Source organism: Talpa occidentalis, unplaced genomic scaffold, assembly GCF_014898055.3.
Source record: "Talpa occidentalis isolate TD23 unplaced genomic scaffold, MPIMG_talOcc4v2.1 talOcc4.15, whole genome shotgun sequence".
Taxonomy (NCBI): domain Eukaryota; kingdom Metazoa; phylum Chordata; class Mammalia; order Eulipotyphla; family Talpidae; genus Talpa; species Talpa occidentalis.
In genome coordinates, this window is record NW_023601543.1 from 56,412,867 (window position 1) to 56,428,406 (window position 15,540).

Consider the following 15,540-nt stretch of genomic DNA (forward strand, 5'->3'; position numbering starts at 1 on the left):
AAGCAGTGAAATTGAAATAGTAATCAAAACCCTCCCCAAAAACAAAAGTCCAGGACCAGATGGATTTACAAATGAATTCTACCAAACATTCAGAAATGAACTAGTGCCTATACTTCTTAAACTATTTCAAAAAATTGAGAAGGAAGGGATAATACCAAACACGTTCTATGAAGCCAAGGTTACACTAATACCAAAACCAAACAAGGACAACGCAAAAAAAGAAAACTACAGGCCAATCTCTCTAATGAACACTGATGCAAAAATCCTCAATAAAATTTTAGGTAACAGAATCCAATAATGTATCCATAAGATAATTCACCACTACCTAGTAGAATTTATTCCGGGGACACAAGGATGGTTCAACATCTGAAAATCAATCAATGTAATCTAACACATCAACAAAAAGAAATATAAAAACCATACGATCATATCAATAGATGCTGAGAAAGCTTTTGACAAAGTACAACACCCATCTATGATAAAGGCCCTTGAAATTCTAGGGATACAAAGTACATACCTCAACATCGTAAAGGCCATATATGACAAGCCCACAGAGAATATCATTCTCAATGGAAATAAGTTAAAAGCATTTCCATTAAGATCTGGATCACGACAAGGATGTCCACTCTCACCACTGCTTTTCAATATAATACTGGAAGTCCTAGCCAGAGCAATAAGACAAGAGAAAGACATACAAGGAATCCAAATAGAAAAAGAAGAAGTTAAACTATCACTATTTGCAGATGATATGATAATATACATAGAGAACCCCAAAAACTCCTCAGAAAAACAAATCAAACTAATCAATCAGTTTAGTAAAGTAGCAGGATGCAAAATCAACATGCAAAAATCACTAGCCTTCCTATACACAAACAACAAATCTGGAGAAGAAATAAAAAAAAAAACCCTTTTATTATTGAAACAAAACAAATCAAAATCTTGGGAATAAACCTATCAAAAGAGGTACAGGACCTATACAAAGAAACTATAAAACACTGTTAAAAGAAATAGCAGAAGACACACAGAAATGGAAAGAAATGCTCTGCTCACGATTGGAAGAATTAACATTATCAGAATGGCCATCCTACCAAAAGCAATTTACAGATTCAATGCTATGCCAATAAAAATTTCAAGAAATAGAACAAATATTGATGAAATTCATATGGAGGCACCAAAATCCCCAAATAGCGAAATCTCTCCTGAGAAAAAAAAAAAGAAGGGAATGGAGGTATCACACGCCCAGACTTCAAACTATACTACAAAGCCATAATCATCAAAACTGCATGGTATTGGAACAAGAAGAGACAAATGGACCAAAGGAACTGAATAGAAAATCCAGAAACAAACCCACAGATTTATGGTCAACAAATCTTTGACAAAGGAGCAAGGAATATGCAATGGAGCAAAGAAAGTTTGTTCAATAAATGATGCTGGGAAAACTGGGTTGCTACTTGTAAAAGAATTAAGCTTGACTACTACCTCACACCATGCACAAAAACCAGCTCAAAATGGATTAAAGAACTAGACATATGATCTGAAAACATACAATATATATAGAAGGAAATATAGGCAAAACACTACATGACATATACCTCTGTAATATCATTACAGACACATCACCCAAAGCAGTGATAGTGAAGGCAAAGACAAATAGCTAGGACTCCATCAAATTAAAGAGCTTCTGTACAGCAAAATAGACAGTAAGCAAAACAAAGAGACACCCCACCGATTGGGAGAAAATTTTTGCACACAACACTAATGATAAAGAACTGATCACAAAATCTACAAAGAGCTGATGAGACTCAACAAAAACAAAGAAAATAATCCAGTCAAAAAATGGGCAGAAGAGCTAAAAAGAAACTTCTCTGAAGAGGAAAAGCAAATAGCCAACAGGCATATGAAAAAAAGTTCAACATCACTTGTAATTAGGGAAATGCAAATCAAAACTACAATGAGATACCATCTTATACCAGTGAGAATGACACATATTAAAAAAAACTAGCAACAACAAATGTTGGCAAGGATGTGGAGAAAAAGGAACTCTCCTGCACTGCTGGTGGGAGTTCACACTGCTCCAACCACTATGGAAATCTGTGTGGAGATTCCTCAACCTGCTAAAGATGAGCTTCCATATGACCCAGCAATTCCACTCCTAGGTATTTACCCAAAGGACACAGAAACATTAATTCCAAAGGGCACCTGCACCCCTATGTTTATAGCAGCACTGTTTACAATAGCTAAGCTATGGAAACAACCCAAATGTCCAAAAATAGATGACTGGATCAAGAAGATGTGGTACATCTACACAATGGAATATTACTCAGCATCAAAAAAGATAAACTCATGCCATTTGCAACAACATGGATGGAGCTAGAAGGGATCTTGGTCAGTGAAATAAGCCAGAAAGAAAAAGAAATATACCAGATGGTCTCGCTCATAGCAGGAATTTAGAAAACCTAAATAAGGGACCAGGAAAAAGACTAATTATAATGAAGTAAAAATCAAAATCAATAGGCAACTATAAGCCAAAGACACACTACAGGGCGGGGGGAGAGAAGAGGGATTAGGATCAAAGCAAGGGGGGTGGGAATTGTATGGGGACTATAACCAAGATGAAAATGCATACATTGTGCAAAAATAAAAAAAATGATGTAAAAAATATATAAAATAAAAAACAAAATAAATATTATTTCATAATAAAAAAGTAGACTAACATTGTCATGGAAAAGGCTATTGAGAAATGTTCCTTTTTATATTAAAGGTCTAATTTTGTGAATGAAAAAAAACTATACCTATATATTGAATTGAACCACATAAAAATGCTATTTTAGTGATCAAAAGACAGAATGTGAGCAACTCCACTTCATTTCAACCTGGTACTTTGCTTTGTTGGTAAACTCCAAAGCAGATATTGTTTTGATACAAAATACACCTGAAATAAATATACCTGAAATAAATACTTCACCATCATTTCTGAGGGGCAAAATATGTTTTCCACAGAAAAAGAGGAATTATCTCTATCTAAATCATCATAAGATTTGCACGGGCCTAAAACTAAGTTTAGAAATTGGAGACAGAGATACAATTGTGTAAGAAGTTAGGGGATGTGTAGGGATAAAGGGGCTTTTGGGGTTGGGGGAATAATGTTGGGTGAAGTTGGAAGCACCTCATGTGATATGAGGATGATAGGATGGCTGAGATTTGCCCTCCAAACACAGAGCCACATCTACCTCTGCTCAGGACCAAAGGAATCTCCTCACCTTCATGCCGAAGGTGAAAATAGTAATGACAATTTTCAAGATGAGGGTCAGGGCCAGCTGCCACATCGCACTGTAGACACCCGCGCCAGCTGGTCGGTCAGGCAGTTCACCTCCCTTGCTTGTGTTGAAACGGTTCTCATAATCACAGAGCTTCGAGGAGTCCAGAAGCCCGCAGTCATTAAACAGCTCGGAAATGAGCTCACTTGTGCTCATACGGGTGTATTCATTGGGGAAAGCCAAGATGGCAGTGATGGCTGTCACGACGAGGACCTCTATGACGGGATACTTGCCCAGCTGGGTGGTCTTACGCTTCCGGCACCAGGCAATGTTTGTGCGGATAAACAGAGCTCCCCACAGACCACCGAATATGCCCAGCAGAATGAATGGCACAAGTTCAAAGAGATGCCATGGGGTGTGAAACTCCACATAAAAAAGAACCAGGCGGCTGTTCCCAAAAGGATTGATGGACCGCAGAGTGAATGCTGCTACCAATGCAGCAAAGAATGAACGCCACAATGTTTTCAGGGGAAAATAGTAGCTGACCTATAGAGACAAGGTGAGGAAGCAAAATCAGTCAAGGTGTAGCCACTGTATATTCAGTGAAAAGTTAGTGCAGCAGGAATTAGAATGGAGGATGAAAAGTCCCCCGAGGTCACTGGTCACGTGACCAAGCACTGAATTGGGCAGAGCACATGGGGACAGCAACGCACAGGGATGCTGGTCAGAAATATTGACATAGGGGCCTCCCTGGTGGTGCAAGGGGTTAAGTCTAAGCACTATGAAGCAATCTGCAGCCACTGCAGCATGAGTTCGATCCCCACCAGGGAGCTAACCAACATGGTGCAGCAGACCTCTCCTGTCTTACCCGCTGCTCCCCTCAGCAGTGTATTTCATTCAATCTGCCTGTTCTGTTCCTCATTCTTGTCTCTGGGCAACCCTCTCAGCGCCCCGTACCTCTGGCCTACATCCCAGCTCTTATATGCATAATAAAAAAATAATGAAGCATGCACATGCTCCATAGACAGTTCAAAGTTATTACCTCTTCTAGGCTGAATAATACTCCACCGATAGGGGCCCCAAAGGCTACAGATACACCAGCTGCTGCTGCGGCCGACAAGACCTACAATCCAAAACTCAGAATTAGTGATAGAATAATGCCACTTTCCTAGTTTCAGTCATCTTTAAAAATGCTTTATCCAATTTATCAAAAATGAAGTTCAATTTATATTTGAGAGTAACAATGTATGTCAACCTTTGAATACATGTGGTCAAGAACTCGAGCAGGCAGAAGCCTTTCCTTTGTAATGCAGGCATGTGCTGTCCTCCAAATTCTCCTCTTCACCCCCAATACTTTCCACTGAACTAGAGTTCGTGGACCTATTATTCACCACCTAAATGACGTACTCACTTATAGTGATGTGTTCACATAGCGCTTTCTTATAAAAGAATTCTTTTTAAATGAGACTTAAAGAAGACTCAAATAATACAAAACTGAAGACAAAAAATCAGAGAAGGATAAAGTCCTCTCATAAGATTCTGGCTGCCATGATGTGTGATATATGGGTTGGGGTAATAAATAAGTTTTTAAAGAGAAAATTGGACAAAATTCAGTTTGTGAAGGATAAGATGGCTCTTGACAAAATAAGCAGTCAGATTTCTCTAAGAATGTAGGATGGTGCAGGAAAATGACTGGGACGAAAGACTGTTTCTGGTACTAGCTGGGAAGGAGTTCAAAACTCACAGCTATGATGGTTTTCGTCTGAGAAAGCTGACAGTCAACAGGGGACTTGAGAAAGGGGATTTCAGGATGTTTTTGAACAAATTATAAGAGAGAAGGAAGAATGAGGGTGGCTGGTTTGCTTTAACTGTAGATTGAGAGTGAGCTAAGTTAATACCCATCCTTCTCAAATCTCTACCTTTACTGTCAACCATCTGCTCATAGGCAAGGCCCTGGGACACAAAAGGATTGCTGCCGATGGTGAGAACAGGGAAAAAAAAATAACTAGAAAGTCTAAATAAGCAACAGGCAGGAAGTAAACTAAAAATTTGGATATTCATGAGTCTTGTTGGAAGACTATGTGACATCTGTACAGAGAAAAAGCCAAATCAGACTCCCTCTCATTTTGTAATGAACTGTTTGCACAAAAATGTCAACTTTAGGAATGGAAGTAACTAGCAATCTATTGTTTCAGAGTCACCTCTATCTATGCAAAACCAGCAACAATCAACATTTTACTCCTACCAGTTAAGTACTTTCTTCAGCTCTTCAACTTCTGTTGTACATTATTCCCATTGAACAATCCCACCAATTTAATACTACCTTTATGTCCTTCTACCATAAGATAGGTGGCTAAACAATCTGCTCAGATTTCCCTCTCTCTCTCCTGCAAGTGTCCCTGTCCTTTTTAACCATGCCAGGAACTTGCCCTCCTAAACCATCCAAATGTATTCCATAATTGAAATTTCAACATCTTTTAGTTTCCTTCTGGGTCTTTGGTCAATTTTTTTTGTTTTTGATTTTTAGCATATATCCCTAGATTCATTTTTTATAGAAATCCCTTTCTAATGAAATGATCTTAGTATTGACCCATTCCATATAATTTCTTTGTAACTCGAGGAAAACAGAGCAAGTCTTAAGTCCTCAATGATAGCACAACAAAAAGTAACCAATGACTTGGAAAATGTTTTTTAAAATATGCTACATCCTTGAAATGATATACATTAACAACTATATCAAACATGAGAACAACACAAAGATGCCTTTATGGGACAAACTGAGTGGGGCTGAGGCCAAAGGCAAAGGCAGATCCCATACAGAGGGAAACTAACTCAGTGTGATGTTAGAGAGAAATAAAAAGATTAATGTCTGACATGCATACTGAATTTATATTTCTCCTTCTACAGCAATAAACTTCCTTTAAAAATCCTTGATTATTTTCTAATAGAAACAGCACATACTTATAGAGCATTGATACATTAAAAAGTCCTCCTTCGCAACCATCTCACTTTCTCACTTAGAGGAGGGAGACATTTTTAACATTTTGAGATAAACCACTTTCCAGGCATTTCTTTCTAAGAGCTATATACTTTTTAAAAAAACACATTAAGGGTCCTCCCTGCTGGCGCAGGGGTTAAAGACACAGCACTATCAAGCTATTGGCAGCAACCACTGCAGCCTGAGTTGGATACCGGGCCAGGGAGCTACCCACATGACCCAGCAGACCTCTCCTGTCTCCCCGCTGCTTCCCTCAGCAGTGGATTTCAGTAGATCCGCCTGTTCTGCTCCCCACTCTCTCTAGTGACTCCTCTCACCCCCCCACACCTCTGGCCTATATCCAGGTTCTTGTATGCATAAAAAATCTTAGAAAAAACACCTTACTTGAATTATACTATACACATTATACCAAAATTTGCTTTTAAAATTTAATGGTGTTTTAGTGCTATCATTATAGACAGGCTCATCTCACTTTTTTTTAACAGTTGTATAGTACTCTATAGTGTGGATGGAATGTTATTTACTCCATCAGGCCCCTATTGATGCCAATTTTTATTGTTTCAGTGTTTCACATATGTTGAGAAATACTCCACTGACATCCCCCTATGCCCCCCTGCGCACATGCACTAGGATGTCTGTAGGAGAAATTCTTAGAAGTAGAATTTCTGAGTCAAAGGGTGTTTGCATTAACATTGGTAGAATCCCCAAATGCTCATCCCTAAGACTGTAACATAGACGCTTTCACCAAAAAAAGAGACTGTTAAGGTCATCGGTTATTACCTCTCTGCGCTTGGCTTCATTCTTCCTGTATTTGTTGAAGCAGTGGCACAGGATATTCCCACAGCAGCAAGCCACGTGCACTAGGGGGCCCTCTTTTCCTAGGCTCAAACCAGATGATACAGCCAGCACCAAAGTAATGGTTTTGATAATCAGGGTCCACTTACCCAAATAGCCCCTAATAATAAAACCACTCAAGATAGTTTTTATCTGCAGGAAAAACAGAGAGATTGAATATAGTCTATGTGAGTAAACAAGGCTAAGAAGCAATAATCTAGACATTATGGAAAATGTACCTTTTGAACAAGTTACATACAAATGTTTGATTTACAGTGATCCCAGTTTGGGAGAGAGCCCAGGAATCCAAGAAAGCAAGAACTGTTCTTTAAGTTTTCAAAAGTTCCTTTTGGGGCAGGGAGCCATGGGCTAGCTGGGCAAGGAGTAGTATATTATGAAAGTGTGTGCATATGGAGAGGGCAAACGGCGGGGGTAGGGGGATAGATGCTTTCTTTCCATATTTGCATTCTCAAAAGCTAGTATAGCCTTGGTTTTCTGCCAAAGAAATGTATAACTCTGACTTGGTCAGGAAACAGAGAGGGACTAGGTCATCAGGATAACCTAAAATCTCAGTGGTTTTAAGCAATGTCAAGCAATCAAAATCAAAAGTAGATGGAGGGCCTCCCTGGTAGCGCAAGGGGTTAAGATGCAACCTATGAAGCTATCTGCAGCCTCCACAGCATGGATTTGATCTCCGGCTGGCCAGGGGTCAACCCACACGGTGCAGCAGACCTCTCCTGACTCACCCAGTGCTCCCCGCAGCAGTGTACTTTGGTCAATCTGCCTGTTCTGCTCCCCACTCTGTCTCTGGTGAATCCTCTCACCCCCCACACTTCTGGCCTGTACCCCAGCTCTTGTATGCATAAATAAACAAATTTTTTAAAAAGTAGATGGAAATACTCTCCTGCTAGTCCAAATAATATTATAGGAAATAGAGCAAAACAGTTTTATTTTTTCTGCTCTAACAAAGTTGCCAATACAACTACTTTTCCAGGTCAGAATCTTGGGCTCTACCCTGCTTACTCTTGGGTAGAAAGTTGGGGAGATCTTCAGAGTCCTGAGGCACTAGGAACCACAGGAGGCTAGGAATCACCTTCCCTTAATGTCCAGATGGCCCAGGCTGGGAGAAAACACAAAGAAGACCTAGAGAGGCCCTAGAGTACCTCAGGGTCTGATCCAGATTCACATTCATATTGTGGTAGATTCTGGAATACACATTAAAGGGTTTTAACCAGAAAGGATGCATTATGGTTACCATTTATAAACCATTTTAGAGACTCACCTCAGGGATTCCGGAACCACAGGCATAAGGTGCAAACACCTTGACAAGAGACACAGCAAGGAAGGCGAATAGGAGAGCCCAGAGGACGTACATAAAATAATTGACTATGTAGGCAAAGGCTCCCTGGAACAAAGAAGAGTTTGTTTCAGTCCAGATGATCACAGTGAGCCATGCCGCTCTTCTGAATAATGGGTTTTCAGGATAGAAGGTCAGAAAGAAAAAGACCAACATTAAATCATTTCAAGATTCTCCTCCCAGACTGTCAGTAAAGGAACTTCTGAAGCGCTGTTACTGAAAATGAGAAGCGTGGCTACACCCAAAGGAAATTGACAACAGCTTCTAAGTTGGACAAGAATGAAGAGCAAACAAAATCTGACACCAATTCACTTTCTATGTGAGTAGTTTGCTGGATAGGTTTTGTAGGCAAATACATACAAAATGATGTCAATTTTATCAAGTCTTAATGGTTCTTTTATTGGAATGGCTGAACCCTCAACTACACATTTGAGGAGAAGACTGGCAGGCAAACCACCTTGGTGTCAAATTCTCACAGAAGGTTTCGTGTCAGAAATTCCTGGGTGATTTTCCTTTTTAAAACAATTTTTACTGATCTAACACTGTATTATTATATACATTTAAGATGTGCATCATTATAGATCAATGTATATAATATACACTAAGCCCACCACTAAAAGTCCAATTCTATTCTTCCCAGGAGCTTTTCTTAAAAAAATACATAATCACATTCGCTAGAAAACAAACCTATCTGTGAGAGAATTTTACGACCACAGACTGAGCAACAAGTTATATAGCAGAAAGTTTTGAGCTCTCATCATGAAACTCCGGGGAGATGCAAGCTATCTGAAAGAATAAAATGGCAATAGCTAGTTTGAACATGGAAAGAACATACTTTTAAAACTCCTAACTTATGATCATGGAGTGCCAGAAAATCTACTTTTCACCACTAGTAAGGACACAAGAACATTAAAGTGCTAGCAAATAACTACACTTCAAAAAAAAAAAAAAAAACACTCTTGAACACTAGGTGATTCTGCTTGCTGATCAAAATAATAGAAGAGGAAACTGACTCAAATTACATGAAACACAAAACTCAATGGACTTTTTAAAACATAAAACACTATTAAAATAATTTCTGACTGAGACAATGGGCACCAGAATGCTCAAGTTTTTTCTGAGTTCAATTTTTTTTTTTTTTAATTTTTTTTAATAGAGGCATGTTTTATTTATTTATTTTTTGTTTGTTTGTTTGCTTGTTTATACATGTACTGGGTACAGTCAGAAGCGCGGGAGGGTGAGAGAATTCACCAGATCCAGAGCGGGGAGCAGAGCAGGCAGAAGGACAGAAGTACACTGCTGAGGGGAGCAGCGGGCGGCAGGAGAGAGCTGCGCGCCATGTGGGACCCTCCCCCGGTGGCCGGGGAGCAGCCGGGGATCGAACCGGCGCCGCGGAGGCTGCGGGCAGCTTCGCAACCCAGCACTCAACCGCTGCGCCACCGGGGAGGCCCCTTCTGAGTTCAATTTTGACACTGGTTTTCCATCATCTTTATCCCCGCCCTACACCAGAGGAACAGACACCTGCTCTCTTTGTCTCTCACTGTAGCTAAGGAGGAAGAAGAATCCAAAGGTAAGAAACAAAGAAGGAAAGGAAGTGAAAGGGAAAGTGGCTGGAACTGGCTAGAGGCAGAGACCAGGAGGCCAAGTTCTTGGCAGAAGAACCCTTCTTAAAACCTAGAGGACTCTTTCTTCAGTCAAGGACTCATTCATAAAAAGGTGAGTCAGAAATTTGTCATTAGGGCAAATCTCACGTTCCAGTTTGAATTGTGGTGCTGGAACCACAGTTCTATATCATGATTGTGGCAGTTGTTATACAAATCTACACAATCTGCCCATGGGATAAAATTATAGAGATATCTACACATACACACACACGCACCCCTATGCATGTAAAACTGTTGAAATAATGTCTGTGGATTGTGCTAATGCTAATTCCCTTGTTTCGCCACTTATTGTACTCTAGTTATACAAGATGTCACACTTGGGGACAGCTGCATGAGGAGAACAGGGTACCTCCCTGTACTCTGTTGTGTAACTTCCTGTGAATCTATAATTACTTCACAAATAAAAGTCAGAAAAGGGGGAATCACACACACAATCCTAAATGTCAGGGCTTCTCAAACGTTTCTACCCAAGTACCCCTAATCAAGTAGAGTAAATCAAGACTTCAGGGTAGAAGGTGGAGTACCCAGGAAGAACTGATATAGATGCTTTGCCTTAACAAGCATGGACATTTTGCATGCCTTTTAAATTATTGTTTACATTCAATTTTTGGAAAAAAAATTCTTACAACTATTCAGGAAAAACTGCTATTCTGGGGAGGGACATATTTTATTCTATAGTTTCACCTATCCTCTGGCATGCTGACTTTAACCCAGCTTGAGAAGCACAGACTGAAACACTCCTATACATATACTTTGTTGAACTTTTTCTCCAAGTCAATATGCATGGTCATTTCAAAATGTTTGTAAACCAAGGTAGGCATAAAACACAATTTTAAAAGTAGAACCACATATCCTAATCATGTCCCCCACACTTCACCAACAGAGTGGATGAGCAATGAGCTAAATGGTACCTATTTTAGGTGGTGAAAGTCAGAGTAGAACGGGGAATTGGAGAATGGTTTTGCTTTGTTTTGCCTGTTTTGTTTTTAGTAGGAGAGATCTAACAGAGGAAGGTAAGGAACTGAAAAGCAAAGTTACTTCTGCATCAAAAAACATAGCCTAGAAGACAGGAACAAATGAAAACATCGACAACCTCAACCTGGAGTAGGGGCAATTTTATTCCTGGGTTTGCATTATTTTGATATGCAATGTATAATTTTTTAATGGTTCTAAATGCTCAGGGGAGAATAACTTTTGGAGTCTACATGATAACTACATTTTTAATCCATTCCATCCTTGGTTAGAAATTACAGCTTACCCATTGGCTGGTCCTGACATTTCTACTGAAATTATTAGAGAAAAATAGATTCAGTCACACATTGGACTAGTAACTAAGAAGAAACACCAGGTTGGCTTAAAACAAAAATTTTAAGGGCCTCCCTGGTGGCCTAGGGGTTAGTTCTCAGCGCTATCACCACAATGGCCTGAGTATTTCAGTCAGTCTGTCTGTTCTGCTCCCCACTCTGTCTCTCAAGTATCCTCTCACCCCCTCCCCTTCACCTCTGGCCTATACCCCAGTTCTTCTAGGCAAAAATAAATAAATAAATAAAAATTTAAAAATTAAGTCATGTAAGCATCAAATGACTCCACTGGTCAGAAGAAATGGAAACGGCAGTGCACGTGAACCGCTGAGAAAGGCAGCTGGCACTGGTTCCCCTTTTCATGAAAAGGAAAACAGGGGAAGAGTCCACAGTTGCCAGCAGTACAGTGTAAGAAATGCAGTCATCTCGTTGTCAGAATAAAAGCCAGTGGTTCAGAAATCTTCGCACACATTACCTCATCGGTGCTGATGATCAGCTGGGACCAGCTATTCCACTCCGGGCACTTGTCTCTGTCTTCAAAGGTGACGTGCTTTGAGTTCCAGCAGCAGTGCTCATGGTTGAACCAGAACCCCCCAGTGCATACACCTTCTTTTAAGTCTGTCATCCAATGAGCAGAGATGTCAATCAAGCCAGCTAATGAACCTGATTTGAGGGGAGGAAGAGAGGGGACAAAGTTCAGTTCAAGTCTTGAAACTTTGTCCTCAGGGGATCAGAATAAGCTTTGTCAGAGAAAATGAGGGGAAAGGAATCAAAATAATGGACAACATAAAGTTTCCCATTGCATCTGCCACCTTACTGGGTGTCTGGTGGATTTGCACATACCGCCTCGTCAACAGTGTGTCTGCAGAATTTCTATGTAGGGGAAATTTAGGGGAGAGCAAAGTGGTTGGGTGGGAGCAAGGGGTGAGTGATTTGGCTCATAGCTGATTTACCTGACCAACACTCTGCTTTGACTTCGAGTTGATGAATACTGTTCCACAGACAGTCAAGTTTATTTTATTCTCACCATATGCCTAAGATTGAGAAAACACAAACTGCCCGCATTGAGGAATATTATGTGGTATTTATTTAATTGGCATGGGGAGGGGAGCTGCTAAACACTATGGGGAGAGATTCTGCTCCATGGACAAGGGAGAAAAGCACTCCAGGCTAAAGGAACTGCATTTATCAAAGCACAAACTAGGATGTGCATGGCAGGTTGGATGATGCTGGAGACATGCTAAACCTAGAACTTGAATATTCTGAGTTTTTCTGAGTGAGCAGGAATAAACAGTAATATGTAGAGGACATTCAACTGAGAAAATGAGGAAATGAACAGTGAACAGGGGACTTACACACTGTGGCTAATACACTGCTAGGGTTAAGAGAGTTATAGTACTTTGGATTCTGGTCTTCTCATCAGTTCTGTTGTCCAGATGAAAAAACTCTGGCACAAAGAAATTAAATGATCCAGAATCGTGCTTTGGGGAAACAGCAAATATATCATAAAATCCACATCCTCTGAATTCCCAGACTGCTCCTGCCTTCAGACACACTGCTTCTATTGTTGCTCTCCAATGCTTAAAAACAAAATACCCTGTGTGTATCAGGGAAAGAAAAATATTCACTGGCCACCTAGTAACAAGGAATACATTTAAAAGTTGAAGGAATTACTCCTACATTCCAGCAGGCTGGAGGCCACTTCGTGCGTGTGTGTGTGTGTGTGTGTGTGTGTGTGTTTCAGTAGGTGCTGAAGGTGTTAACACAGGTTATTTACATATTTGAATAACCTAGTCAAATGGGACACATTGTTTGACACCCACTTTTGGCCAAATCATCCCCACCTTCTCTTCTTTCTAACTCTTATTACTTTTATTACTCAGATTCAGAAAACTAACATGATTAAGTTAGAGCTTGGCTTGTTCTCTCGTTGTTATTTTGCACGTCTTATTCCATTACCACGGGTACCCTGAGTTCTAGCTTCCCTTCTACTTCCACGTCTTCCCTTAGTTTCTCATGTAGCTCCTTCTTCTGTGGTTACACATTTTACCAGTCTCTCCCAACCCTAAAGACTAAAACACTTGCCCTTGTCCTTGTACCAATTCAACCTTTCGTCCCTTCTTTCCTTCCAATGATTACCAAATAGCTCAAAAATTTCCACCGTTGTCTCCCCTCGAAAACTGGCTCCTAATATTTACCTGAGATGGGTTTTCAAAGTCATTTGTATCCTCCTAATTGCTAACTTCTTTAACTTTTTCTCAGTCTTCTTCCTTTTCTTCAGGCTCTCTGCAATGCCTGGCATTATAGACCGTACTCGATTAGCCAGCTGTCAGCAGGTCAGACCATCTCTCTCGTGTGAACCAGAAGGGGCAGCACCACCAACCCAAGCCAGGGCTGGCAAACTGTGAGGCGGATTATATGGATACTGTGTATTTGTATATACATGTATATACATAAGGCATAATGTACGTCATACATTAGTACAAATCACATGAGGGTCAAATCTGCCGCCATCTATGTTTATAAACAGAGTTTTCCTGTTCATAGCCCTGCTCATTTGTTTACCTATTGTCTATGGCTGCTTTTGTGCTACAGAAATCATTTGGCTCACAAATTCTAAAATATTCACTATCTGACCCTTGACAGAAAAGCTTGCCAACCCCTGTCCTAAACACCTTTGAAAACCCAGCTACGGAGGAGCCATTGCTCATTTGCTGCAATCATTTTATAATCCATGACTCATGAGTATTATCTTTAATGGCAGTGGCAATGGCAGCAACTGGGCATTGTGATGAGTGCTATGTGTGCAATATCTCATTTAATCCTCACCACAATCACATAATATAGGTACTCTTACTATCCCCATTTACAGATCAGTAAACTAAAGCTCTTAAGGGTCAAAAGACTTGCCACAAGTCACGAAACTTACAAGTGGTGGGGCAGGAATTCAAATCCAAGTGGCTAGACACTAGAGCCTGTGCTGTAAATTGCTATGTCATCCCACCCACCTCCAGATTTCCCACCTTCTACTTTAGCTCAAATTACAGATATTACTAGGCCCACCTTTTAATGCCATAATGGTACACTCTTAGCACCTCTTGGCTTTCTGCTTTCCCCATGGAAGGAGAAACCTGGCAAGAAATTTGCTTTAAAGCTGTATTCACATAACAAGCTACTATTATTAGCTAGAAGATATTTTATCTGGAGTGGCTCCACAGGTTGGAGAGCATAGGAAAAGGGTGGGTGCCTATCCCACCTCCAAACCACTAGGAAAGAATGAGATTGTAAACTCCTTGAGGGTATGAGCTATATCTTACATGCCTTTCTTTACCACCAAATGAGACTAGGTGTTTAAGAAATAGCTCCGAGGTCCTCCCCTGGAGGTGCAGTGGTTGAGCACTGGGCTGCGAAGCTGCCCACAGCCTCTGCCCGCAGCCTCTGCAATCCCCGGCTGCTGGTGAGGGTCCCACATGGCAAGCAGACCTCTCCTGCCACGCCCGCTGCTACACTCAGCAATGTATTTCGTCAGTCTGCCTGTTCTCTTCCCTGCTCTGGCTCTGGTAAATTCTCTCACCCTCCTGCCCTTGTGACTATACCCAGTGCTTATATAAATAAATAAATAAATCTTTGGAAAAAAAGAAAGAAAGAAAGAAATAGCTCCGAAATTTCTCAGGAAGTCCTTTTCAGCATCTTCTATCCTAAACCCCCAGAAGTATGTCTTTAAAAAATTGTGTCCTGGGCCTCCCCGGTGGCGCAGCAGTTGAGCGCTGGGCTGCAAAGCTGCCTGCAGCCTCCACAGTGCCGTTTCGATCCCCAGCCGCCGGGCGAGGGTCCCACATGGCATGCAGACCTCTCCTGCCGCGCCTGCTGCTTCCCTCAGCAGTGTACTTTGTCAGTCTGCCCGTTCTGCTCCCTGCTCTGACTCTGGTGAATTCTCTCACCTTCCCGCGCTTCTGACTGTGCCCAGTGCTTGTATAAATAAATAAATAAAATCTTAAAAAAAATTGTGTCCTGCAGGACCTCCCTGGTGGGGTATGGGGTTAAGACCCAGCACTGTGGGACTGTCCGCAGCCACTGCAGGACAAGTTTGATCCCCACCCAGGGACGTGACCCACATGGCGCAGCAGAC

The 15,540-nt window shown here is 41.0% G+C and overlaps 1 protein-coding gene across 2 annotated transcripts in view; it reads right to left on the reverse strand.

The window, feature by feature from the left end:
- Positions 1–15,540, reverse strand: part of CLCN5 (chloride voltage-gated channel 5) — a 43,896-nt gene that overhangs the window by 14,563 nt on the left and 13,793 nt on the right. For both annotated transcript variants that reach the window (XM_037512388.2, XM_037512389.2), the window contains exons 4-8: positions 11,887–12,074; positions 8,372–8,494; positions 7,036–7,242; positions 4,300–4,380; positions 3,261–3,803 (exon numbers count right to left, since the gene is read on the reverse strand). In XM_037512388.2, the coding sequence (XP_037368285.1) occupies positions 3,261–3,803; positions 4,300–4,380; positions 7,036–7,242; positions 8,372–8,494; positions 11,887–12,074 (1,142 nt within the window). The remainder of the gene's footprint in view (positions 1–3,260; positions 3,804–4,299; positions 4,381–7,035; positions 7,243–8,371; positions 8,495–11,886; positions 12,075–15,540) is intronic.